The 26,764-nt window shown below is 41.9% G+C and overlaps 1 protein-coding gene across 1 annotated transcript in view; it reads right to left on the reverse strand.

Moving 5' to 3' along the window:
- LOC133954803 (cyclin-dependent kinase 17-like) overlaps positions 1-25,583 on the reverse strand; it is a 28,889-nt gene extending 3,306 nt beyond the window's left edge. The window contains exons 1-13 of the mRNA XM_062389295.1: positions 25,176-25,583; positions 14,668-14,816; positions 10,553-10,717; positions 9,621-9,754; positions 6,023-6,148; positions 4,393-4,449; positions 4,097-4,211; positions 2,719-2,813; positions 2,458-2,520; positions 1,419-1,542; positions 1,193-1,313; positions 658-755; positions 389-494 (exon numbers count right to left, since the gene is read on the reverse strand). Coding sequence (XP_062245279.1) covers positions 389-494; positions 658-755; positions 1,193-1,313; positions 1,419-1,542; positions 2,458-2,520; positions 2,719-2,813; positions 4,097-4,211; positions 4,393-4,449; positions 6,023-6,148; positions 9,621-9,754; positions 10,553-10,717; positions 14,668-14,794 — 1,331 coding nt within the window. The 5' untranslated portion in view covers positions 14,795-14,816; positions 25,176-25,583. The remainder of the gene's footprint in view (positions 1-388; positions 495-657; positions 756-1,192; positions 1,314-1,418; positions 1,543-2,457; positions 2,521-2,718; positions 2,814-4,096; positions 4,212-4,392; positions 4,450-6,022; positions 6,149-9,620; positions 9,755-10,552; positions 10,718-14,667; positions 14,817-25,175) is intronic.
- Between the last annotated feature and the right edge of the window lie 1,181 nt (positions 25,584-26,764).

A 26,764-nucleotide genomic window follows, 5' to 3' on the forward strand; every position in this document is an offset into this window, starting at 1 on the left:
TTAGCAGCAGTGGGGGACACTCACAGATATTGGCGAGTGTAAGGAAGGAAAACAGTCAACTATTCCACAGGATGTCCTTACAGGAAGTAACAAAAAGCACCAGATGCTAACTAAACAAACCTCAACTACTAATGTCTCATTCACTACAAACTGAGAAAGCTCTTCTCTGATACCTGGCTGTGCTCAGAAACATTTGCTTTTTTCCATCTCCAATGACAACAGGGCTAACGAGAAGAGAAGTCAGGGGAAGTGTTCATTAACTTAAAGGCTGTTTAAGTTGATAAATGTAATAAAACAAGAACATGGTACAAACTGTAGTTCACTATGTCTGGTGTAAAAAGATAGAGAAAGATCAAATGACAACAGAGTATGAATAGTCCATGTTTACCTGGGTGCGTGGTTTATGAGGGGCTGGGGCTTGTATTTGGGGAACTTGTAGGACTTGAACTCGTCAATAGAGGATATTCCAGGCCAGCTGTCTTCTGTTGGAGTGCCTGTGGAGGGACATTCAATTGACCATGTCAGAGTTGGGCTTCGCGGCGGCAGCTGCAGGGGGCTTTTCACGCTGCCACAGGGGCTACATGCCACAGTTAATGCGATTAAAGGCTCATATTCAGAAGTTCCATCGCGTCCCGGTCAACAGGGGGCAGCACTCACCTAGCAGCCTGAAGATGAGATGCAGCTCGTCCTCTACCGTGGAGCCTGGAAACAGGGGCCTGCCGGCGGCCATCTCGTAGAATATGCAACCCACACCCCTGTGAGGGAGACGCAGACAGGAGGGATTAGGTCTGAATGAAGCTTCAAACACAATCTAACTCTACAGGTCGTCTGTAGTAACACCAGCATGAACTTTTGTAGACCGACCTCCCAGAGTCAAGCTTTAACTGACTGCTTTGTGTCTGAGTGGAGAAAGCAGCGGGTAAAATCATTGAAAGTCAAATTCCATAAAAGGTGAGGGTGTGTTCATGAGCAGCACGTGCACTTCAAAGTCTCTGTGTAAGTCTGTCCTGAAGAGCATCGACAAAAAAAAAACTCTAAAAATCTGTCTTCGTTAGAGACGTGAAACAATTTAGTGAAATTGGAAATATTTGGATCTTCTTTAAGCGAATGGGCAGAAAGAAGAGAGTAGCCATGAGTGTGATACGTGTTTTGTAACAGTTGCAGTCGCCCCTGGAGCGCGAGGCCCACTCACCACATGTCTATCTGTGTGGAGTACTCAGAGGAGCCGAGCAGCACGTCGGGAGGCCGATACCAGAGTGTTACCACCTCGTTAGAATATGTTTTAGTGGGCACAGACTTCGCCCTCGCCAGCCCTGTGGAGCAGAAATGTGTGAAATATGTGTTATGCAGTAGTAAAATATAGATTAAGCAGATTTCAGATCTCCATTCAATCTTTAATGTGAGCGCTTGTCGTTTACCAAAGTCAGCCAGTTTGAGTTCTCCTCTGTCGTTGATGAGCAGATTCTGGGGCTTCAGGTCTCTGTGAAGAACTTTCCGTTTGTGACAGTACGCCAAGCCTCGCAGGATCTGGAACAGAAAAATCTGAGGAAAGAGACATTTTTGATAAGTAACCATGATCTTATTGTCAAACTAAGTTTCATGCAGTGGGTGTGAATTAAAACACCAAATGTTATGAATGTTATTTCTGAAATATTGTTAAGGAGAGTACCAGGTTTAAATAAAATACTATTTTATGTTAAAATATTACATTTTTTGTTACAATTACACCTAAAATATGCTATTTCCAATTGTTTAAATTAAATTAAATTGATGGAAATCATCTTGTGACCACCCTAGCCCCTAATTTAGGAACTACTGCTCTGAACAATAAAGCCTTACCTACTTCTATTACTACAATGATATCTATTATTGTATTGCGGGGGTAAGTGATGTATGGTTTTGACAGAATTTACTTCTATATCAGATTTATTTACTATAATTTGTGATGTGGAGTTTATGAGAGTTGATTGCAGGGGTATTGAGGGAGCCAGCTGTTGCTGTGTAAACTCACGCGTGACAGAAGCTGTGACTTAATTCACTTATATCATGACTGTTTGATCCGGTGTGTTGTCAGCATGCGTTGCTCTTGTTTTTAATCATGTAGCCAAAATAATAACAGCTTTTTATCTGTTGAACCTTGGGCCTTGACCTTTTGGGGAAATTGTGGGCACCTCTGTTGATTAAGCAACAAATGTTTTGTGTCACGTTGATCCAAGAAGTTTTTCTTCATTTGTTTTTAAATAACAATACGTCTTCAAATCTTTTCAGTCCAAAAAAGGAAATGTAACAAAATTTCAACAACAGGTTTTTATGGAAAAGGTTAAAAAACAAGTGCTACTTCGTACAATCCACCACCAGGGGGCACCATAACAGTGTTTCTTGTTAGTGTAAGTAACCACTTAAGTCCTGGAAGTTGCTGAAGTTGGCTGGGCCAGCAGGCAGCCTGCGGCGGCTCACCTTGACATTCTGCATGCTCAGGATGTTCCCACAGTCGTCCATGTACTGCTTCAGGTCTTTGTCCTGGACAAGAGATAGGGGGAGAGAAAGAGAGAATGGACGTCAGAGGAGTGCAGAGGCTACAGGCACACAAACAGTAGGAAAGCAAGCTCTAATCTCCTGAGGCTCATGAATATTAAAGATGTAGAATATATTTGTTTTAGCATATTTTAACATGTGAGTCATGGAGGAAGTGAAGGGCGGAGGATGTGTTGGTCTCACCAGGTACTCGAAGACCAGTGTCAGTGACTTCTCTGTGTGGATGATGTCGTGCAGCGTCACGATGTTGGCGTGTTTCAGATCCTTTAGTAACGACACTAGAGGAAAAGAAAAATGCAAAAAGGCTGGTTTGTTTTTGCATTATGTGACATATGGAAAAAACATTTCAGTTTTGTTGTCTTCGTTTGTCTGTATTATGTTATTTACTTTTATTTTAGATAAGATTTTCTCTCTTTTAGCCGAGATAGTTTTTAATCTCAACAGTACATTCTTAAGTATCATGCCTCTTTCATTATTTTATAATAACAATTACTTATTAAAACACAAACTATAACTATACGCTCATATAGGATGGTTTACACTGATCAACCTCAGTCATGTGTATTATAAATCCTTACATCCCTCACAAATGTCTCAGACTTTCAATGAAAGCGTGGAAAGGTTAGAAAAGGCGAGCAGGCTTTGGGATGATGCATCTGCAAAAACACAACAGATACATCCCACCCCCTCCCATCAGCCCTCTCGTCAAAGCTACGAACATGCACTGACTGACAACTGCTCAAAGAAGACTTTTCTGTGACTCATCGTGTACGTTTCAGTATTGTTTGTTTCTCCTACTGAAGTCCATCTGCGCAGTGAGACACAGGCGGGCATGTCGGTCAGTGACGGACAAGCACGGCGACCAATTATTTAATTTAGTCCGACTTTATTATGTGATGCTTTGTGGCCTTAGAGGAGGATTTTAACAAATAAATTACAGAAAGTGTTCTAAAAACCAACAAACCTGACTTTTAACTAATCTTGAAGTAATTACAAAGTAAACAGAATCTACATAAACCCACAGCACAGGGACACACAGACTCACACAAATAATGTCCCAAAAAAAAACAACACTGAGGAGGTGATGTCACAATCACGACAAATACATATAAATATTGATTAGGGTGATGTACATCTTTTAGTCCCATAGTGAAATGGCAAAATCTTTAATCCTCAATCTTTTAACATTAATATGTTGTTGTCAAAAGATGATCCCAGCTAAATTGAAGACATGTTTGAATTTGTCAGACGTGCCGGCTGCAGTGAAAGTGAATGGAAGACATACTGCTGCCTTCAGCTGATGCATCACTGTCCCTCCAAATTGAGCACATTTCATTTCTTTTTGAGGGTGGTGGAAACAGAGCAATTGTTTTTATTAGTGAACCTCGGTTCAATTGTCACGATTCTCAAACACACACAACAACCAGAATTGTACCAACGTCTTCAAACATGCTCTGTGGTTGAAGGCACATTATAATAAACAAATATTTTCTTCTATCGTCTAATCTAAGTGGAGTCAGTTGTGTGACTGACGCAGGGTTTCGTGGTCAACCTTTCGTACCTTCTCGGATCGCTGTGCACGGTGCCCCCTCCTCGTGCTCCAGTCTGATCTCCTTCAGCGCCACAAGGTTGTCTGTCAGCTTACTCCTCCCTTTGAAGACGGTAGCGTATGTGCCCTGGAGGACGAGAAGGACAGAGGCGGGGACAGGATTCAGAGATTGGACTGAGGCATCAGTGGTCAAAAGTAAAATCTGTGAATGTGTCTGTGCACGATATGTCACCAAGTGCCACTGAGAATTAGCACCTGGTGGATAACAAGAGTCCAAGGCTGACACTGAACACACACACTCCACATACCTCCCCCAGTTTGTCCAGTTTGATGTAGGTTTCCAGCTTCCCAAATCCTATTTCTGACTGGAGGAGAGAAAAGGACGAACCGTATTAATGAGGGCGGCATCTAAATTAGCGATGACAAGCTTACAGACAACACGAGAAATCCTTGTGACGGCCTCGCAGCAACAGAGGGGGATGTAAGGAGGTCACACGCCCCCGACCACCATCACTTCTAATGTGTTGTGACAAAGGACCGTTGGCTTTTGGCTTTTACAAAGTGTTTGTTTATAGGCAAGACATGCAAAGGAAAACTTTATTTATAAAGCAGATTTTATATACAACTGAAAACTCTTGTGGTCTGGTTGGTCGTATTTTAGTCAAGAGCTGGTTTCTGTTTCTCATATGTGAGGATTTGACACCTGTCAAGTGAATACACAGAATATATTTGGGTTAGGGCTGTTAATCGAATTAAATAAATTGTGTAATGACAGACAATAATATATAATAATCAGCAATAATTGATCAAAAGGAGCTAAAGCCATAATGTGCCAAAAATCTAATATGAGAGAACAAGCACTTTATTACATGCACGGAGAGAGATTATCTAATAACTATGATCCAAAGCTCTTTAATAAAACACAACAGCTTTGTTTTTCCATGTGAGAGTCGGAGGTCATTTTCAGTCCTGAGAAAAGCTTTTCCAGAAACTAGGAGCATTAAAAACTAACGGCATGGTCACCGGATTTTTGACTGACCCAGAGGGACCAGCACCAGATGAGCTGAGAGGTCCGGGTGTTGAACATTGTGAACGTTGTGAACGTTGCCAAGCGAGGACGGTGCTTTATAAACCACCCTGCAGGGGAGCGTGTATGAGTGAAGCTCAGTTTTCTTACTTTTCCTCTGTTTTTCTTTCGGCAGGAAGTAAAATTACAAGCTAATTATCGAGGCAGCTGATAAAGTGAATGGTGGAGTTTGCTGTAAACATGTGACAACAGACTGAGAGGATGAGGTTAGACAGATAATGGTCGAGGTGTGAGATTTGCTGTTTGCAGCTCCTCCCTGTCATCCGCTCAGTTTCCGTTTCCTTCTGATTCTGTCACACTCTTCTACACACGACTTTCATATCAGAATTGCTCAGTCGTGGTTAACAAATAGTTTGCCATTTACATAAGTACAGTGTGGAGGTACAAACGTGTTTTCCTCCACTACATGTATCTGACAGATGTAGGCCTTAGTAACCTAGCAGATCCATTCTTAGCTGAAAAATGTAAGATAAGATAGGGATATGACTTAGAGTTCATCAAAAGATGATACACATCTTCCATACTATTCATACTGATGTATGCCTGAGTTAAAACATGTTAAGTGTATTAGGCTGCTGTATGTGATCTAAACACTTTAGACTCTAAAATTATTCATGTTACTAGGTTACTAATTTGCTGGTTTAACCAAAAAAATAACTTTTCAAAGACTTTCAAGAGAAAACAACATAATCATCATACACTGATGCTGTTATTCATAAATGTATTCTTAATTACTCACTGCCTTAACATATGCTTCTCTGTTCTCTACTTCACCTAGCTCAGAAATATGACTACTCCTCCGTATCCCTCTATCTCTCTCTAACGCCTCTCCCCCTTTCTTTCTCTCTCACCAGTGATGCTCTGCGGGAGCGTCGGCTCAGCGGCTGGTCGAAGGATGGGCTGCTCAGCTGCAGTTTTTCTAAGTAACCATCAGGTATCCGGATGTCGGCCGGAAGAGACAGACGTTTGTTCAGGTCCTGGACACACACAGAGAGACACATAACAGAGACTCAATTTGTGTCCACATGGTGTAAAACCCTGAGAAAACGGAGTTAACTCTCAGTAAACAGCGTAAGCTCTGAATAAATACCACTGATTAGCAAAAAAAATGGCAGAGATCCAGAGTAAACAAGTAGAATCTGTAAGAACAAGCATTATACAGCCAGCGTTAGGCCTCACTGGTCAACAGAGAGGACAGTGTGTATGTGTATAAATACATGGTTAGCCGCATGCTTCCATACAGTTCTGTGCAGCAGACTGTGCACATGAGAAAGGCTCCCTGTAGGGGGCCCTTTAAGAGTTCAGGGTAAAGTCTTTCCCAGGGCAACAAAGTACTAAATCATGGATCTAATGAGTTCTTATATAAAGAACCAACACACACACACACAAACATACACACTATCACAACGCAATGTCTGGATCCTTCCCATCATGCATTTCCTTCATTTGTTAGATTACTGTTAATCCGGTCTCTCTCTCTCTGCTTTAAATCTAAAACCCCCCCTGAGGTAACACTGGACACTTAGTAACACTCGACTGCCCTGCCCCCCTTACTGCAATACAATAATATGCAACTCTGAACTTTCCACATTTGAACAACAAGCTCACTGATCAATGTGAAACGGAGAAATCCGGGACAGATGAACCATGACAGTGACTCGACTAATGGCAGCCGCGAGGCCTCACACTTGAGGAGTTGGATGCCTCGCATGTCTGATATTGTTACTTGTAACATTACTCGAACAGTTTACCAGAAATTATCCAATATAATACCAATAAAAATAATGATATTCATCAACTAGAATGGCACTCGGTAGAATGCATTCTACTGAGGTTGCATTTGATGCACTGACAAAGAATTTGATTAGACATATTTTTCTGCTGTGTGGATTTGTATACACTCAAATATATTTGTATGAAATCTGTGGAGGACCAATAAAAATCCTCAATGAAATTCAAGCACATAAAACACAGGCTTGGGAAACACACTGGGAACTGCGACAGAAATTTCTCTCTACAGTCTTTTAATTTTGGATCAAAATAATTTATGGCAGATTAATCAGAATTTTAAAAAACATGAAGTCGCATTCATGTAAATAACAGCCGTTCAGCTTGAGCACACAATGTGCATCTGTGTTTTCTAATTTTGATCATTACATCCAGCGCTGCTGCTCCGTACTGTCTTTCTGTCCAGGACCAGGATTGGTGGTTTGTCATCGGAGCAAGTGATGCCATCCATCACCTGACCTTTGCACCCCCCACCCTCCTCTAGTTGTCCAATCAAGCAGGCCTAATCTGTTACAACAGGGGCCCATCTGGACCGTATTACAGTAATCCTTGTGATGTAATCCCAAAACAGCACTGCTTCCTCTGCAGCCAGAGACTGACAATCCACCAATCTGCTACCTGACCAGAGACGGAAGGACTTCCTCATTCGTCCTCATCCTCTTCTAACGTCCCTCCTTTGAGAGTCACCGCAGCACAGAGACCGTGAGTGAGGCCACACAGTGAATTCATTGCTGGATCACTTTATCAACAGCAACTCTGCTCTCAATCATACTGCTTGTATCAGCACAATCAATGCCCAGAGTGTTTGTTGGTCTGCAAGAAAGAATCTGAGTGTAACTTTGTATGTGTACAACATTTTCTGGTTGAGAAACAGTCACAGGAAGCGTGAAGTACGCTGCTTGCAAGGGCCCAGTGTGTGTGCGTGTGTGTGTGTGTGTGTGTGTGTCAGGATGTGTGTGTGTGTGTCAGGATGTGTGTGTGCTTGTGGGTATAGCCCCAAATGGTGTAAGCTGCTTAACTGCACATTTACAGGTTGTTTGTTTTTTCGAGCAGCCTGTCTTGCTTGGTTTGCCTGTGTAGGTTATGTGCTCAAAAATCAGAAACCCCTAGAGATCCTGTTGCAATCAAAGTGACTGATAAAACCTGTAAGAGGAGGAGAAGTGTGTCTTCTTCAATCACAATACTTTTTTCTCCTGTGATGAACCAGCAGGTGCTGAGCAAGATGTGCTCCACTGGCAGTTTGTCAAATTGTCAACATCTACCACACAGACAGGGTAATTTAATCTGTCAAAAGTATATTTGATCATAAATCAATTTCCAAAAAAAATTCTTTACGTGTTTGAGGAAGTTAAAATTAGTAAAAATGTCAACATGTAACCTTCGCTGACATTTCACTTTCACTATCACAGTCACCCTGACACTGCAGTCAGGTGTACGTCCCTAAAATCCCATTAGTAGTCATTAAGATGGATTTAAAAGGTCCGGGGTGATAGATTTAGGTGAAAGGGATCTATTGGCAGAAATTGGATATAAAATAATCCTAGTGTGTTTCATCTTAATTGTACAAATTATTGTTTTCTTTACCCTAACATGGAACCTTTTAATTGAAAACTTTATATTTACACAGGGTCAAGTCCTCTATAAGGAGGCCGCCATATTTTTTTTAAAATAGTCCAAACTGGACAAGCTACACCTTTTGAGTTTTTACATGAAGGCAACAACAGGGTCTCCTTCATGTTTGGAGGTAGTGGATGTCACTACATTCTACAAACTGAACCTTGTAGAGAAAGACATAATATAATGTGGATACTACCGGTGTGCTACAATAATAATGTTTTGTCTGTGTGCAAAATATAAAATACACTTGTGTGTGTATATATACTCTTCAATGTAATGCCACGATCATATTTAACACTAAACAAATGACAGAAATAACAATGACTGAGTCATCTTGTCCATCGGATTTTCTCTCATTACTATGGAAACACACACACGAAGCTGATTCAAATCTGTGAAAGTGTCATTTCTCCTATGGCCTCATGCTGCCTTTTGTGTCGCTATGGCCCAACAGGACTAAAGCTTTCACTCCTGATCACGTTCTCCATTTGTGTCCGTGGTTGCCTTAAAAAAAATGCTCCACTAAATCAGCCTCAGTGTGACTGGAGCAACGACCATTTTATCTCTACAGAGGCTTGTTTTTGTTCTCAAATGTTGAATCGTTATTTTTGAAATAATGGTGCTGCTCGGTATTTAATAAATGCTAAAAATAAAACAACCTTCATAACATCCTTATTCAAAAACAAAGCAACAAAAATTATCACAGCAAAAGTCTTTCCATATATGTTGACAGTGTGTAACTACCACTGCGTGTGTGTATGTATGAGAGGAAAAAAATCCATTGTTAAATACTGAGAATCATTAGCTTCCCATTGAAATATATTAAACGGACCTTCAATGATAATGTGGAGGAGAAACCGCTATTACGGGTAAAACCAAGATGAACAGTTGTTTTGTGATTCACAACAGTAACATATTCAAACGTCAGAGCTTGTTAAAGAGTAGCCGGTGACTCACACCCCACAACATAATTACTATTTCAAAAAGCAGGAAGTCTGCGCAAGAACAAAGAAAGTCTGACAACACAAGAGACTCAAATTTCACCTCTGCAGAGATGCGTCTGTTCCCTCGGTTCCTCAGACAAACACCCGTGGGCGACTGCACCTCGTCAGAGGACGTCCCTGATGTCTGGTCGCTCTCCCCATCGGACCCCATCTTCAGGTTCTCATGGACGATGTCTGGAGCAGAGAGAGAAAGTTAGAGAGTGGAGAAGAAAGATGAGGGGTTGAGTTTGGGAGATGGAGCAGGTCTGTGTGGAAAGCAGATTGTCTCTGAACCAAATGGTTCAGATTGCTGCTGCAAGGTTTGCTTACTGGATTCAGCAAGATGACCTACATCACATCCAGTCTATATTCTTTACATTGGAAGGTTCTTGTTCTAACATACAGAGAACTCCATGGCCAGATATGTACATCTCTGACCAGTCAATTCAACATTGGTATAAGAAAAAAAACAAAGGATACCAAATAGTTTTCAAAGGGTTTTTGTGTGCTAATGCTTTGTCTTATTATTTAATTGTAAAAACTGTGGTTTCGTGAAGCACTTTGTGATCTGCCCCGTGAAAGGTGATGCATTAAATAAACTTGTTTACAGTGTGGCTGAATGTAAAATCCGGAATGATTGAACTGATACTTATGTGCTTCTGCACGGACATCTGCCTCCGGGAATCTTTGTCTCAGTGCATAGTTACATGATATATCACTTAGTGTATGACGGCTCAGCTGACTCAGTAGAAAAGTGTTGAATCAGCATCTGACATGATTTGAGGATAGTCTACATGTAGCTATTAGAAGACTAAATCTAACAGCTTTGTATTTAAATTAAAAACTAGAATAAAATTTGCCACTGTAGCAACTACACACATTCTAGAAATTCAACACAACATAGTTATCCTGCGCTAAACTTCTGTTTAAAGTCACAAAGATGCTAATCAAATGTGAACACAGCCTGTGTGTGTGTGTGTGTGCGTGTCTCACCAAGGCGACTGCCATTGCGAGGCATGGCCATGAGAGACCCGAGGCCTCCTCCGATAACACTTTGAGGTCGTCGCTGCGGTGGCTTTTTGAAGGATCCTGTGTATTGATGGAGGAAGGAGTGGACGCTGTGGGAAGACGGAGGATGACCATTCCTCACTATGGGCTCTGCCAGAGAAAACGCAAAAGACAATGGATATAATAATTGTTTGTTCATTGTCATTGCAGGTATATAATGGTTTTGACTCGGACAATAAATGACAAATGGCAAAGTGAAGTACAGACATGCTAAAGTTAAACGTTATCATAAATATATATATATATATATATATATATATATATATATATATTTTAGTTTATTTCAAACAAAATTTAGTATAACATTCATGCAGTGAAACTGCGGTTATCCTAATGTAAACAGAGCCGACCTCAGGCTTCTGTTCTTGAGACCACTTCAACTGTAATACTGTGAATAGCCAGTATCAAAAGTAAAAAAGTGACAGAGGTTAGCAAGTAAACAAAAGGCCTTGTAGTCTAAGTTGTGTAGTCCCATTTGTCAGAAAGCAAAGGATTTAGGGGGATTTATTATGTACAGAGCAGCACACACTGAAACACAGACTGTGGGGAAAAACACTGAGTCCCAGGGAAGCAGTTAAGCAGGACAGTCGGACCCCAGACAGACGGACACTGCAGGACATGTGCAACGAACGAAATAATTCCATCACAGAAGAGAAAGATGTCTATGGAGCGTAAACATTGGTTTGTCACTCAGACATAAACAAGGTCATAGAGAGTGAAATAATAGTTTATATCAGTTCATTATCAAAATACAACATGGAGAGTCACAGTTCACGGCACACTTGTAATCCCCACTTCTGTGGTTTTGACAGCTCTCTCGACATGGTGAACCCTCCACCCAAACATGCAAACACTCGCAGGGTGCCATCTTGATGACAAACCCCCCCCCGAAAAGAGATCATATGGGACCAAGTACAAAGAGGGCAGTTCAACAACAAAAAAAAAATCACACATTAAAGCCTCCTTAAACTAAATTAGAGGCAGGAAGTTAGACATCTAGTAGCAACATGCTTTATTTTATATCTACAACGTCTATAATAAATAGTCAAAGAAGATCTGTGAGCTACGAGAGTAAGCCAGCCAGGTCTTCACCTAAATTACCCCCACAGCTCAATGATTAGTCTGGCCTCTGGTATCCAGGGTCAACCAACTATGTGGTGCTGTGTATTTTTTCTTTATTAAATCTTATTATTCAAATTAGGTTCACAAGACTTAAACTCAAACTGCCTTTTCCAAGCTGACTCACAGCGAAATGTTTATAGATGAACTCATCTAGAAACAGACAAACGCATATCTGAACTAGTAATTCTTCTTCTGTGTGGCAGAGCAGAGACATTTGGTGACATCTGATCCAGACGATATGTCCGCCACAAAGTTCTATTTTAAACACCAAGGATGGTCACACCAAATACTCATTTGACCTTTTTTCTGCTGTTTCTACTGTCTGTGTTAATTTGAAAACAAAGCAATTTTTGCCCTTCTATTTGAGAGCATCCTTTTCAAACATTTGAACTTCACTGTTTGTTAAGAATATCCTATATTCCCTATATGAAGACAGAAAAATACACAGCCCCTAAGTATAATATGCAGGTCCTTATGCCACCTCTCCCTTATCTCTGTGCAGCTGCTGCCCCCGCCGCTGGCCTGAGTCATGTTGTGTTACATAAGCAGATCAGAACCAGAACACACTTCCCAATCACAGAGTTCAGATCACGTCTCATCTGGCTACTCCATTCTGTCTCCTCTCTACCCTACTTACTGTTACACAGGCCAAAGCAATCTCAACAAGCAAGCTCTATCTCACAGACACGCACGCAGACACACAAAGATCATGATTCTGTGTCCCAACACTCCAAGCACAGAACACTCTGGCCAAACCTGGTGTTAATCACTACACAAAAAGCTTTTTACAATGCTCAGTTAGTTCTCAGAAGAATTGGGAGGTGAAGGGGGGAGTCTAGGACGATCTGATTGTTTGAAGAAGGGAAAAAAACTGAGGACAAGTCTGAAAGAGGCTTTGAAGGGAGAGAGCTCGGGGTGCATTAAATTTAGGGAAGAGCTGAAAGATGCATTAAAAAAACAGATTCCTAACTAGTCTCACCAAGTCATCCAAGTTGCTGTGGCAATGTCATGGAAACTCTAGAATGTTTCCAGACTCCCGATGGTAACGATGGTAACAACGTGGTGGCACACTGAGGCATGCCCCTCTGCTTTATATTTTAATGCCTTGAAGGCGGCAGCCTTCAACGGGATCCAAATATATGATGTTACCATGTACAGTATGTGTGTGAACAGAGCAGAGTTTATATAGAACGCTGATAATAAGCAAGTGGCAGTTGGAGAAAAATAAAACTGAATGATCAGTGTGAAAGAAGCGTATCTTTATTAGAAAATGTTTGATTCTCTGTAAAGAGTAACAACTTATATTAAAGCCTAATGAAAAAGGTCAACCACAACCCCTGAGGTGAATTTCAGTAAGAAATATCCAATAATTACATTTTGTCTGAGCCTGGTCTAGCATGTCCGATCCCTGTAGGTAGGTCGTGTATCCACACCTGAAATGCTGTGTTTCCAATGACAAGTTTCTCCATTCTTTTCTTTGCTGTTCCCCCTCTCTCTTCTTTGTTTGATAACATTTTTGTTAACAATTTTTTTACTTCAATTATGCCACTTTCTGCCATTACAGATTTCACTGAAAATGTAACTACATCCCATTTATTGTTTTTGTGGTATTTTTTTGTCTGCGGAAACAACAACATATAACAACTTTTTTACGGTTCGAGTCGGGTGCGGCACCATCTTTAGATTTTTGTTCAATCATTCCTGCCTTCTTAAATGTTCTTTTGAGTTTCTGCGGTTTCTGTGTGTGCACACGGCACTGCAGTCTCATGCCCTTTTATGGGTATTAGAGGGGTGTTTACCTACACTAATTAGGAAAAACTGAAACGAGCTTCCAATTTACGAACACATGGCATTCATACATAAAGATGCGTACATATTCTGCAGTTTAAGAACGTGTCTTTAATCTAACGGAGAGTTTTCTTAGAAAACTTCTTGAGAACAAATTTAAGAAAATTAACTTAATAAAACATTCAGCAGTACTATGATTCCTTTTTCAGATTTTAAGTCCGGGTTGGATTGAATTTGGATCTTTCTTTTGTGGATTTGAAGGAGAAAGATAACAATATTATAAACATTTCATATTATAATGTGATAATTCAATAGCACTGTAACTGTAGTCACCCGTAAGTTGGTTAAAAAAAACGAAGACTGAGCCGAAACTTTGATTTGGAGATTCGTAACCACCCAAGTATAAATATATAACTGTCTAGATTGACATTTCATAGTTGATATGAAGTTTCAAAAAAGCCATTACTTTAACACCAGAGACATTCTAAATTTGCACCATTGACTGGTCTCACCTTCTTAGCACCAGAACTCCAAACTTTTACCTAAATTTTCCACTCGCCGACAATTATTGGAAGTCAAGAGACAATAGCAAATCTGAGCCAACTCAGCACTCAAACTGCAGTCGCCAATGGCTTTGTGTGATCTCTTCAAATCATCAAAGCCTTTTAGAGGCTCACCAACATGTCAATTCATCTGGTTAGATTTCTAGTAGGCTATATTCTTAGAGACGTTTGAAACAACTATGTACATAGTTGGACACCTGACATATTAGTCCGGGGGTTTGTGTGGGAAAGGTTTGTGTAGCGTGTGGCCTCCTGTCGCTAATCAATCGAGTAGTGCACAAAGACTGCAAGACTCCCAATTGCAAGACATCATGTAGCCTGAACTGCACAGTGATCCAATGCATAGTCTGACCTTGGTATATGCTGAGACTCATGGACACTGCAGTATTTAGAGGAATATGCCATACATAGGTAATGTGAAGAAAACTTAACTAAAGATAAACTAGTTAATATCAGAGCCCTGAAGTATTATAAAGATAAACATTTAGAAATCTATGGAGACCTGAATTCAAAGACCCTTTTCATTTCTGCATATCAACATTTATAGTAACTGTAATTAAAACTCACCGCTGTCCTTCAGGCCGTTTTCCTCGATGGTCATCTGCTCAGCCAGCTCGGACAGTGACTCGTCAATGGTGTGGCTGCCTCGTAATGTCTGAGAGAGACGTCTCTTGAACCGCTTCATCTTCTCCATGGAGCTCTCGGGTAGGGGAGGCCTGAGGAAGGCAAAAAGAAAGACATTTGGCTGGAATCCATGCAAGACAAAAGGGCAGTACATGACTGCATGTTTTAGCTAAAGAAGAATGAACCCAATATCTGAAAGCTGTCGTGTTGATGTGGCTCTTGACATTTCACTGACAAGGTCTGTATTGTAAATTGCCGTTAATTCAAAAAAGGCGACACCTCATTCGCCTGCAGCCATGTTTCACAATCCCTCATCAGGAGCCAAACTGACACCAAAGACAAGGTTAGATCACTAGGTCGCTGACTGGGTGAACAAAGACAGAGACAAATCAGCACCCAGAAGATAATTATGACTCAGCTCATTCAGGCACATTGCTTTACATTCCTCCCCCCTGGGAAAACATGACGAGTTAGTGAGAGATTCTTACGGGTGAGTTTAGAGTTCGGTCCCTGGCACAGCGGACTGTAAAAGCAAATCCTAAACCGGAGGGATTTGCTGCTGAATGGAGCAGGACTAGCCTGGGCCATATTGAGTCCACATCACACATTCCAGCTGCCTTTACTGTGTGCACGAGTGTGACTGAGTGTAAGAGCTAAACGCTCTATGTGTGTGAGAGAGAATCACTGTGAGGAAAGGAAAAGGGGTTTGAATCAAGACGGAAGATATTTGTGAATGTTTGGCCGCAGCAGCAGAGAAGCCTCTCCCTGGGACCTCGATGTAGAAATCATGACTCCAATACAACTGCAGGTCTGGACCTGTGATTGTCTGTCTGTCTGTGGCAATGATGATGATGATGCTGATGACGATGATAATGAGTAACGGCAGACATGAAAACACATGGGCAGAACAGGGCTTCAGGGTTCGTTGCCTGTCAACTAGTCCCTAGTGACAGCCCTCTGTCTTCCAGATTTCAATCATGACTCATGACATGGATTATATCCAGCGACGCCTCAAATCAGTCACAATCAAACAGAGGAAAGGTGGGGATTATTGCATTTTATGGGCATTGTAACAGAACAGGGTCTAACTGAGGACTAGAGATGCTCTCTAAATGTTGATTATTAAAGATGAATAGTACACAGACAAACAGTTCTAGTCTCAAAATATGGCTTTTGTCAGTATAATTTATTTTGTCTAAAATCTTTCAATTCTTATTCTTTACAGCCCAAATGGATGTGTCCAATCATATCCAATTGACGAAGAGATGAGGCAGAGAAAGGCGACAAAATTCTCACATTTGAGAAGCTTTGAAGTTATAAATGTTTGATAGAGAAATGAATTGATTAACTTGCAGTTAACTATTGGTAAAGCATCAGCCTTAACTAAAAGTGGTGAAAAAGTTACAATAAGTAGAATGAAAATGTGACAACATACGACATCTGTAGTCAAGAAAATTGTTTTCAAACGCAGTGGCTTGATTTCATTTCACTCATTAGAATTTGTGTGTTAAAAAACCTGCAATTAAAAATAGGAGAAATGCAGCTCCTGAATCCTCTGCAAATTTTAAAATTTTGTGTACAGAGCCTGTCCCTATTCCCTACGCTGAATGGACAGCAGCAAGCGTCTGGTCTGAACTTGGACGGAGGCCAAAGCAAACTGGGACAGCGCATGGACAAACTATTAAACTGATCAGGAGCATGTAAAATACAGAAGGAAACCTCATACAATACGCACAGCTTCAGATAACAGTGAGGTTACTTAAAAAAAAATAACAGTGAGGTTACTTAAAAAACATGAACTGGAAAACTCACATACTGGGTAATTTGTGAACTCACTGGTTTCAGTTACCTGGTTAGGGTATATACAATAGAAACAAGAAAAAAAATTCACAAACTTTCACAAATTTAACATGGCAGTTCTCATTGGCGGAGTCAGAGAATAAAAGAAGAGATCTTAATTGATTCAGCTGAACTAGAGATATCACAGATCGTCCTTGTCCAAACCCGGCCCCTGCATTACCCACGATGCATCTCAACCACAGACAGCTGGGTCACAGATTCAGGTGCTGGTGGCAGCTAATGTATCTTTGAGTCACTAGCTTCAAGCAGAGATTCGGAGACGCTACAGAGCTCTGGTCACATCCTTCATTCTAAATCCACCGCCAGGTTTTCGATTTATTCCAAAATTAAGTCTACGACTCAAGTTACATCACACAATTTATTAGACTTCACAACTGTCTTTATGCAACTCAAGTCACATACACCCAGGACCTGTTGACAAGCTTTGAAGTGCCTTTGAGTGTCCCACGCTCTTCATGTAAAACAGACGAGACACTCTTTTCAACTACAGCCTTATTTTTCCTCTTCAGACTGGTCAGACTATAAATTGTACATGATATTGTCTTGTGCGGCTTTTATCCCACCTTCATACGTTCTTCCCTTCGATCTTCACCCATCAATCTTATCATTCTAGGAACTAAAGAGGAGGCAGTGTCAACTAGCTTGTCATAGCGGCTTCACGTCAGTCAGTTCTGCCTCGTGACACATCGGCCTTACCCACTCTCCTGCCGCAGCCGTGCACACAGCCTGCAACGCTGACACTGGATAGAATGGGAACACTCAGTACTGCTCGAAAACTATTTATTCACCACTGCTGGCGGGCGCACTGAAGAAGACGACTTACCTGTCAAAGCATCAGTGATTTAATAGCCATAATAGCAATTTTCTTACCACTCTGGTTGAACTTCAATTGAAACAGTCTATGCATTGATTATTTAACAGGCGGAAGAGTTATCGAAACAAACATTTGGAAAATTGTATTTTCAATAGTTATTTCAGTCGCTACAGCAAAAATGCTAATTATCTGCTTGTTTTAGCCTTTAAAATGTGATTATATGCTGCTTTTTGATGTTATACATCATTCCGAGTAAAATATTTCACCTTTAGTTTTAGCCAAAGTGTGTCTCCATGGAAATTGCCAAATAACTCCTCCAGAACGCAGTGCTGGGAGGCGGGGCTGAAACATGTCTACCTATCCCGGCGTTCTTTTTCCAACCACACACACATTGACATTTTAAACTCACAGCCACGTTGTGAATGCCAATAAGCTTGCTAAAAGCAATGTTATCTAGCTGTGAGCGACAACTCCAGCAGCAACACACACATCGTTCAAACGTGTATGAGACATGCAAGGGGCAGGTAGACAACCCGTGGTTTATGCATTGATTTGAAAATGAGGGCACTTTTCCAGATTCCCACTCACGAGCGATCGCTGTTGGCGGTGCTGTCTACCATTGGTAGAGGGTGTAACCTTTTCAGATATCAACAGTTGACTTTACGTCAGCGTCCAAGATGATTTGAAACACTGGGTGGCATTCAGAGCAATGTTCAATAATGAACACATTCGCAAATTGACACCAAAATCTGATTTTATTCTGGTTGAACAAAAGCACTTTGACATGTTTATAATCACTAGGATAAATCAGGATTACGCACCCATAGATTAAGATAAACTGACGTGTGATTTACTTTAGGTTTCCCTGGTAATAACCAGAAACCCCTCTTGCTGTGATAATGTATACGATGAGGATATAGTAGGGGTCACATTAACATCTCATAAATAACTGTGACATGATCTTTTATCCGGCAGACTTAGTGGATACAAATCACTTTCTGAGAGCTCCATGGAAAGTTAACAATAGCAGTAGAAAACAGAAGGCGGTCTGTCTACTGTGGAGCCGTATCCGCTGGCCCAGGTCCCTGCTCTGGGATCGAGTGCGGAGCTTTGGACGTGATCCCTGTTCTCAGCCTCATGCCTGCTCCCCTAAGTAGGCCGGTCTGAGCTCTGAGCTCCAGATCCACTGGGAGGAGGCCAGGGAGGAGGAGGAGGAGGTGGCAAGAGGGAGAGAGGGGGAACTTGAGGGGGAATGGTAGGGTCCGAGCATCGCCCTGATTCGGGATTTGTTCCCATGGCAACCCCGCTGCTTTTTTCCATGTTGAAAATGCAGAGCACAGCAGGAGACAACATGCATGCTGATTTTTTCCATCTCACAGCCTACAGTGAGTTTGGATTTTGTATCCCCTAAACCAGTCATCAACACCCAACACAATATGATGCTCACATCACAGAGTAGCCCTGAGACCGTGAGTGTTAAACAGATGTTTTCCTTGCAGTACAGTAAGCAGGAGATAGAGGGGTGGATGTTAATGAAAAAGGAGCAGTGATGTGGGGGGAGTGAAACATTATGGATGCTGCAGTGGTGACATAAGACATATGCTTCATATGGATTATGTCCTTTTCCTGCCGTAGCCATGGGCAGACAGTAACTGTGTCGATGATAAACAAGAGGTTTTCTAAAAGGGTATGAGCTGAGCTCCTGCTGTGAAGAACCACCACCCCCACAGCAGCCCTGCAATGCCAGACTATTGCTCCACACGCCAACATCACTACAGAAGCCTATGCAACCGATCACACCACAGCCTAGCTACAGGGGGACTTCTGTCTGGGCCACACACAGAAACAGGAAAAGCAAGGTCGCAACCTCTGCGTGACCCCTCCAGGGTCCAGTATCCCTCCGGACATCACTGCCTAAAGGGAGGACAGGGGTCCTAGAAAACTCCCGTCTCCCCTCCCCTGGTTGTCTCGCTCATAGAAGGCAGCGGAGAACAAGCGTGACTGTTGGCATGATTCACGGGTGAGCTCAGCCTTGCTTTTCTAAAGAGCAGCCTTTTCTCATCCTGGCCAAGACAATGAGGACATGAGTGAAGGAGCTGGCTCCATTATGGGGGCCTTGCATAAAGGCTGCATTGTGCACAGTGTAAAGTGGGCTTTTTTCAGGAGATGCAGGCGGTAGCACCGTGCTGTGTGGTGCTGAGCAGTGCTGAGCATGACAACCAGGCATGCATCACCCACACACTCTGCAGCAGGTGAGGCTTTACTTCCACTGTAAGATCTGTTTGAACTTCATCAAGGGCAGCGACACAAAGAGTCTCATCATATTCGCCTATTTCCTTTGCTCTTTTCCATCTGCACTGACTCACATTGTCTCCTCGCCCTTCTCTCTCGCTCAGCACACATGTCACCTGTGTCCGCAGGGCTGAGCAGTGATGACAGACTGGTCAGTGCTTGTGTGCTTGTGTGCGTGTGTGTCTGAGAGAGAGAGAGGGGACAACAGACACCTCAGCCAGAGCCAGGTGACACAGTGACACATCTTACAGGCAATACGACTGAACGAAGGCTGATTAGCACCGCTGCTATGGTAACATCAGCTTGACTGACAGCCCTGCTCCTCTCTAAGCTTTCCCTGCAGTCAGATAGTGGACAACAAAGTTCAATAGTGAAGGTTTGAAGCTGAAGTTTAATACTGAGCTATGGTATGGTTTTCAGAAAGAACATGTGTTACTGTTGAAAAGCATGAAAATATCTATGAATTGTACCGTGAAGGAAATGTTCTTGTAATTAGGGCTGACTGCGTTTTAAAATCAATTGATCACTAATGTCAGTTTCAAATACCAAATATTAGATGGCTCTTAAAGGAGTTAGGATTCCCTGCTTGTTCAGTCCTATAGCCAAATAGTTCTGATAAAATAAGATTTTGATTAGGTTTTCTTTTCAGTTTAAACATATCAATAGATAAACCAAGGAAATAATTGCAGGCTCAATCATCAATGAAAACTTGAACCCTCAGTAGAGTGCATACCTCCGCGAAGTCCCAACCGTCACCTCAAGCATTGCACACACTCATATAAGGCAGATACCTAATAATGCCTGACATTATATTTCCATCTAGATACAAAAATTGTTCTCTGGGAAATTGGTGAAAAAGTCACACAAAAAAACCTGTCTTAGAATCCATAAAAAATACTGGATCAGGCACATGATCCAGATCCACACCCAGATTTAATAAATTCTCCCCTAATCCATATGGCATCCTTCCACCAAATTTCATGGTAATCTGTGTAATCTATGTAGTTTTTTCATAATTCTGCTAAAAAACAGACAAACGCCAGTGAAAACCCAACCTCCTTGTCAGAGGTAATAACCAGTAATAACTGAGTTTAAGCCCTTAACATACCTGGGATCTCATCGTCTGCTTGTTACTGACAAACTGTGAAGGGTTATGTAGTGAGATAGGCTGCTGTTTAAGCCATCATCCACTAACGGAAATGATAAGCATTAAGATGTGGTTGGCTTTCAACCTCGTCTTTCGTTAGAAAACACCAAACCCTGTTAATTTCCAAAACTACTCATAATACTCACATCCCATGTGAGGAACAGTACCAAGCTGACCATTTTGGGAACAATGAGTTCAACAAGTACAGTTATTACAGAGTCACGGCCATTTGTCACATAAATAACGCAATTTTTATGATAGGAGGTTCACATATGTATATAATGTCGGAAAATTTGAGATTTAAATATACAAGTGCATCCAGAATTGCATGGAACTATTTTTGATTAAAAAAAAACACATTTCAGAAATATGTCACAAAGAGCTAAACAATGTCTCTGAAATTAAAAACATCATTGAATAGAAATACATCACTTACACTTTACGTGATAACACAGCTGAGTTTATGAATGGGATGAAAAGCCAGCATGAATTGTGACAGATAAGCCGTGTGGACGCAGCTGGTTCATAGCAGGGTACTGAGATCAACAGATAAGAACCAGATTTTATCTGGCAGCCGGCGGCGGGATACTGTCACTCCAAGATGATGATGATATACATTATAAACACAATCCTGCTTTTGAAAATCTGAGTTTTGTGGGAGTTTGACTCTTCAGTGAATTAAATGACGACCATCAAACAATGGTAGAGACTGAATCATGGACACTGCAGTCAAACTAGACATAAGATGTTAATTTCTTTTCTGGAAATGTGCATATATTGACCAGATTACATATAAGTAAGATTCTAAATAAAAAAGATTTTATCACAAACTTCTGTTTGGCTCATTACAGAGATAATCGTCCAGGAGCGCACTTGTTTGATTTGTGCCTGGTCATCATGTCACCTGCTGTTTGTTTGTGAGCAGAGCATTAGCATCAGAGAGAGCGACAATTAGCCTCCACTCACTGTCTGTCTGTGCTCGTCCTTGCACCAGCAGCCCCAGTAGGTCCTGACAGCCTTTCATGGCAGTTTAAAGGGAATAATGGGCCAAATGCTATCTAGTATGTTCGCAGTTTCCCATTTTACAGCGAGTCTGAGTAAAGAAACAACTGTAGAAAACTTGCTTACATAATGCTTTTGTTCAAACAAGTGAGCGGTGAGAAAGTCAGCAAGCTTTAAATTAAATGGAAATTTGATCATATCATAAACAAGGAGCCTGACAATAATTTTAGCTGTTGAACCGCGTTCTTCTTTCTCGGTCCTTGATAAGAAGCAAACCTGCTGAACCTGAAGTGGGGCGAGCCTGGGGGTTTCCTAATTCAGCTAATTAAAAAAACAACACTAGGATCCAACTTTTATTCTTTTACCAGGGAGAACTTCATTATTAACACTGCACCGCACCTAAAATATGTGAAGCTACTGCAGCTGTAATAGCGTTGGCGTGAATGACGACGCGACTGCGTCTGCTTCCAAATAAAGACTAAACAAGTGTTCGAACTGCGTCCTGCCAATCCTGCTAAGAGTGACGGGAAAGGGGCAATATCAGGCCCTCACCTGTTTCAGACATTAATACTGCAGATGACCCAGATATGTGGTGACGGGTTATTACTGTGTAACTCAATGAAAAAGCTTCTCTGCCAGCTGGCTCAACGCTGGAGGGAGGGACGGAGGACACGGGGTCATTGGTGCCACCACAGCAGGCACTTTCAGATTCAGACGCTGATAGCGAATCGGGGGTGAAAGTGGAAAAACTTGCCAGCAGCAGCATTTGTCTCAGGAGGCAACTGCCTGTGAGGGCCGGGCTGCATGCCGGGGCCAGGATTCTTGTGTTAATGCAGCAGAGAAAAGAGGAAGAGTTTGTATTCATGGCTATCTATAGACAGGAGTGGTGCCTGTGACATAGCAGCTGCTCCCCAGAGAGTGGTGACACATTAACCTTCAGCCAGTTGTCATGGCCCGCTGCTTCAAACTGACCTCCATCTCTCACACACACACACACACACACAAACTTAATTAGTAAACGAGGGGAAGGAGAAGAAATTAAAAGTAGCTAAAAGTCAATGAAGTTTCGCTTTTGTCACTGCATGTGAAGCTCTGCTAAAAACAGGGCCACTCATGTGTATGCTCACACACCCGTACACATACTGGACCATCATCTGATCTGGACTGTGACTCTGGGGATCAGCCCCACGTTGCTACAGCTGTTTCACAGCGGGTCAGGTTACCCTGATACCACCCATCCCCAAGGCCTTCACCAAGGGAACGACCCCACGTCAAACCAACACACAGCCACACTCACATACCCCACCACCCATCCCACAGCTCCCTGCTCTCCTGCGTGTATCAGGCTCAACACAAGGTATTTTGAGCCCAGAATGGACACACGCCTCCTGAAGCTCACTTACTGTAGGAAGGCTCAACAGCTTTTGGCTGTCAAACTGAAACCTGCTCACAGGAAATGAGAGAAAGTGCCTTGACAGCTCTTTCGCTCAGCCCTCAGCAAAACAAAATCATTCTGAGAGAAAATCAACTATAACCAGTGACAAGCAGGACAGCATTATCGAACATCAGTGATTATATTGGTTCTGACCAAAACATTTCTGCAGCACAGTATCAAAACCATTCAATAGCTTCCTCTGAATGGTTCTTCAGTTGATTTTTGATAAGACCGACTTCTCTTTAATCATATTTCTGATGCGAGGCAATGTTTGATTCTAAGAAGTTAGCTTTCTTTTGCTAAATGAAAAAAACTCTTCAGTGATGAAACTGAAGTATCATATCACCAGAGACAAAAGTTTAATAAAATTATCCTAGAAACAGTTTGTTCATCCAAGTGGAAATTATTCAATATCATAAATTGCAGACTTTCGGCACAATCAAGTATAAATGATATAACTGCTATTGGCAGTTGACATTATTAAATGATAAATCAATCAATCAACAGGAAATTAATCAAAAAACTTTAGCCCAAAATGTATCAATCTCTTGTTGTAATTGATGAATTGTGAATATTTGCAGAATTTATTATTCCTGTGTGACAGCCAACTAAATATTTATGTTGGTGAGTCTTAACAAGAAACCGGAAGAAATCAAATCGTGCTTTAAACTGATGGATATTGTGTTGTTTTTTCAGACTTGCACTGACTCTTAAACAAAGCAGTTGCTCAACAGTCCTTATATTGTTGATGATGTGGACATTTTTGTTTATCAAATTTTGATTTCAGAGAGGTATTGATTTATCTTATTAGTGAGTAATGCTTTTTAACCGTGTCAGGCCTCTAAAATTAACAAATATTAAACCAACACCTCTGTGAAAGAACATGATCAAAAACAGGCTTTAAAGCTATTGCGAAGGATTCATAGAAGGTCTGTTGCATTAGCTTTAGCTGCACCCGATAAACTGCAGGTAATGGGAAAACACCTTGATAATTATTAGTTCTTAATAAAACCGGGCTCTCAGAATGAAACAGACATAACCACAAGAGTACAACATATGTGGCAATAAACATGGTCTCACAGTGAAAATAACTTCCTTCACCAGTTGGCCATGAAAGTGCCTCACTCCAAAACAATGCTGATTTCCTTACTGAACATCCTGCAGCACACACACACACACATACTCAAACAGAGAGAGAGGCAGATGAACTCCCTAATGAGAACCAAACCTGTGTGATTCATTGAAAGCTGGGCTTCCTAGAAACTGTCTTTCCTCACACTGTTTCCTGTGGAAGCTGCTGAGTCTTGCCTGCCTTTCTGTACTGTACTATACCTGCCTGCAGCCGTGTGTGTGTTTGAGTGAGAGAGAGAGACACTCGCTGGTGTTTCGACTGGCCTGTGAAACTATTTGGACCAGAAAGACAGGACACCCTGTGAAATGTGGGTCAGTTAATGTTGTGGTAGCAACTATGCAAGACGAAACACGCAGAGCAGCAGCAGCAGCAACCCTCCCTCTTCTTCTTCCCTTTTACAACCGCCTCGTTGACTTTAGTGACAAACAGCCTGTGTGTGCTGCTGTGGGACATTTAACAGAAAGACTCACACTAATGTTTAACCCCCGGGGCCGCCAGTGATAAACTCTCAGCCCGAGTGAACGTGGCTTCCTGCTCCGTGGAGCTAACCTCCCAGTTAACCTGTGCAGCTGAGCTGCGGCCATTGACCGGTGAACGGGACGAAGTGAACCGAGGGACTGTGAATTGACCAATGCTGCGTTGTTGTGGCGTGTTTTTTTTGGAGTGCGTGTTGTTGTAAATTGTGTCTCGACCCAGCTCAGCCGTGTTTCTCCGCGCTACAACCACACACGCTACACCGACAATGTGAAACAAGAACCGGGGCTCTCACCAGAAACGATGAGCGTTGCTCCGACCGGAGTCCCCGACCTCCGAGCTTCTCCTCAGGCCAGACGCCGTCTTTCAGGCCGTTGTTCCCCTAAATAAAAAACACAATAAAGCGGGCGAGCAGCCGCTTCTTCTCCTTCGTCTTTATGGTGTCGGGGAGGTGGAAGCTACTTTCTGCTCCTCGGTGTCGCTTATGTCCGCGGGGTTGTTGTTGTGTCGTCCGGCAGCATGGCTCCTCTCCGGGCTTTAAACTTTCCGTCCCGCTGGGAACAGACAGGAGGCCCCGCTCTGCGCTGCTCTTCTCTCGGCGTGAGAGCGTGTTCTAACCCGGGGAGACCGCGGCAGTGCGGCGGACGATGTGGACGATGTTGGTCTGAGTACGAGTACTCCGCTTCCACCACAGTCCTCCAGGTGCCAGGCGGGAAACAGCGCCACCCAACTGTCGCTGCGAGAAACGACACAGAGGCGGCCACTGCAGCCACATAGCGGCCCCTACTGGAGGAAGCGCAGTACGGTCCACTCGTAAAACTCAGCTCCCAATAAACCAACTAAAACTTCTGCAGGCCTGTGATAATCCCTCCTTCAGTCTGTGCTGGAACTGTCTGCACTCGTTGAATTGAATTGAGTTGACAAAATGATCGGAACACGTGTAATCATAAGGCAAGGCAGTTTTATTGATGAAGCACATTTCACACAGGTGGACTCAAGGTGCCGTTCAGGGAAGATGAAAACAACATTAAAAGAAATCAAAACAACTGAAACAACGACTGAAATCTGTTTACAAGCCAAAGCAAAAAGCAGATCAAAGGAGATAGAGAGACTACAACTATTTTATCAAAGTCTGTGTTTATATATAAGTGGAAGGAGTAAACTAATACAAATGAAAAGGATAGTGATGTGTAAAATAATAAACTAGAAATAGACTACTACAATGAGGGTGAGGCCTTGAAAAAAGAGTTTTGTTAAAGGCACTGAAAAAAGATTTCAGTCTGGATTTAAATGTTGATGTTGAACATTCCTAATACTATCAGGCGGGTGGTTCCAGTGCTGCATAGTGACAAAAGGCTGCTTCTCCTAGTTTAGTCTTTGCCCTGGGCAACACTCGCAGACCAGGAGTTCAAGATTTACATCCATTTAATTGTATTGTATTATTTGCTTTGTTGATTAATAATGTTGTCTTGTGTAAGAGGAGCAGATTATATAAGATTCTTCTTCTTTCTTATTTTTCTGTCTGCTCGCTTTTCATTCAAGATTTGAGATTTTGTGTGTTCTCTGCACAGTTAACATTAGTTTCAGAGTAGTACTGACTCTGTGTTACTGAGCACTACAGTATTCAAAACCTGTTCTTACAATGTTAAGAAATACATTTTAAAGTTCTGGATCAAGATCCAAGGCAAAAACTCATCACTTATATTACTATATATATTACTGTGACACTGTTCTAACATCCCACCAAATGTAATCAAACAGACCAAAAAATTTGATTTTCTCACCCTGGCTTTGTCAATTAAAAACTTTGTTGTGTTCACTGTCCTATTTCACTTCAGGTACGATATTAATTTGGTGCATAGAGAATTATTTTCCTCGTTCCTC

Source organism: Platichthys flesus, chromosome 6, assembly GCF_949316205.1.
Source record: "Platichthys flesus chromosome 6, fPlaFle2.1, whole genome shotgun sequence".
NCBI classification, from domain to species: domain Eukaryota; kingdom Metazoa; phylum Chordata; class Actinopteri; order Pleuronectiformes; family Pleuronectidae; genus Platichthys; species Platichthys flesus.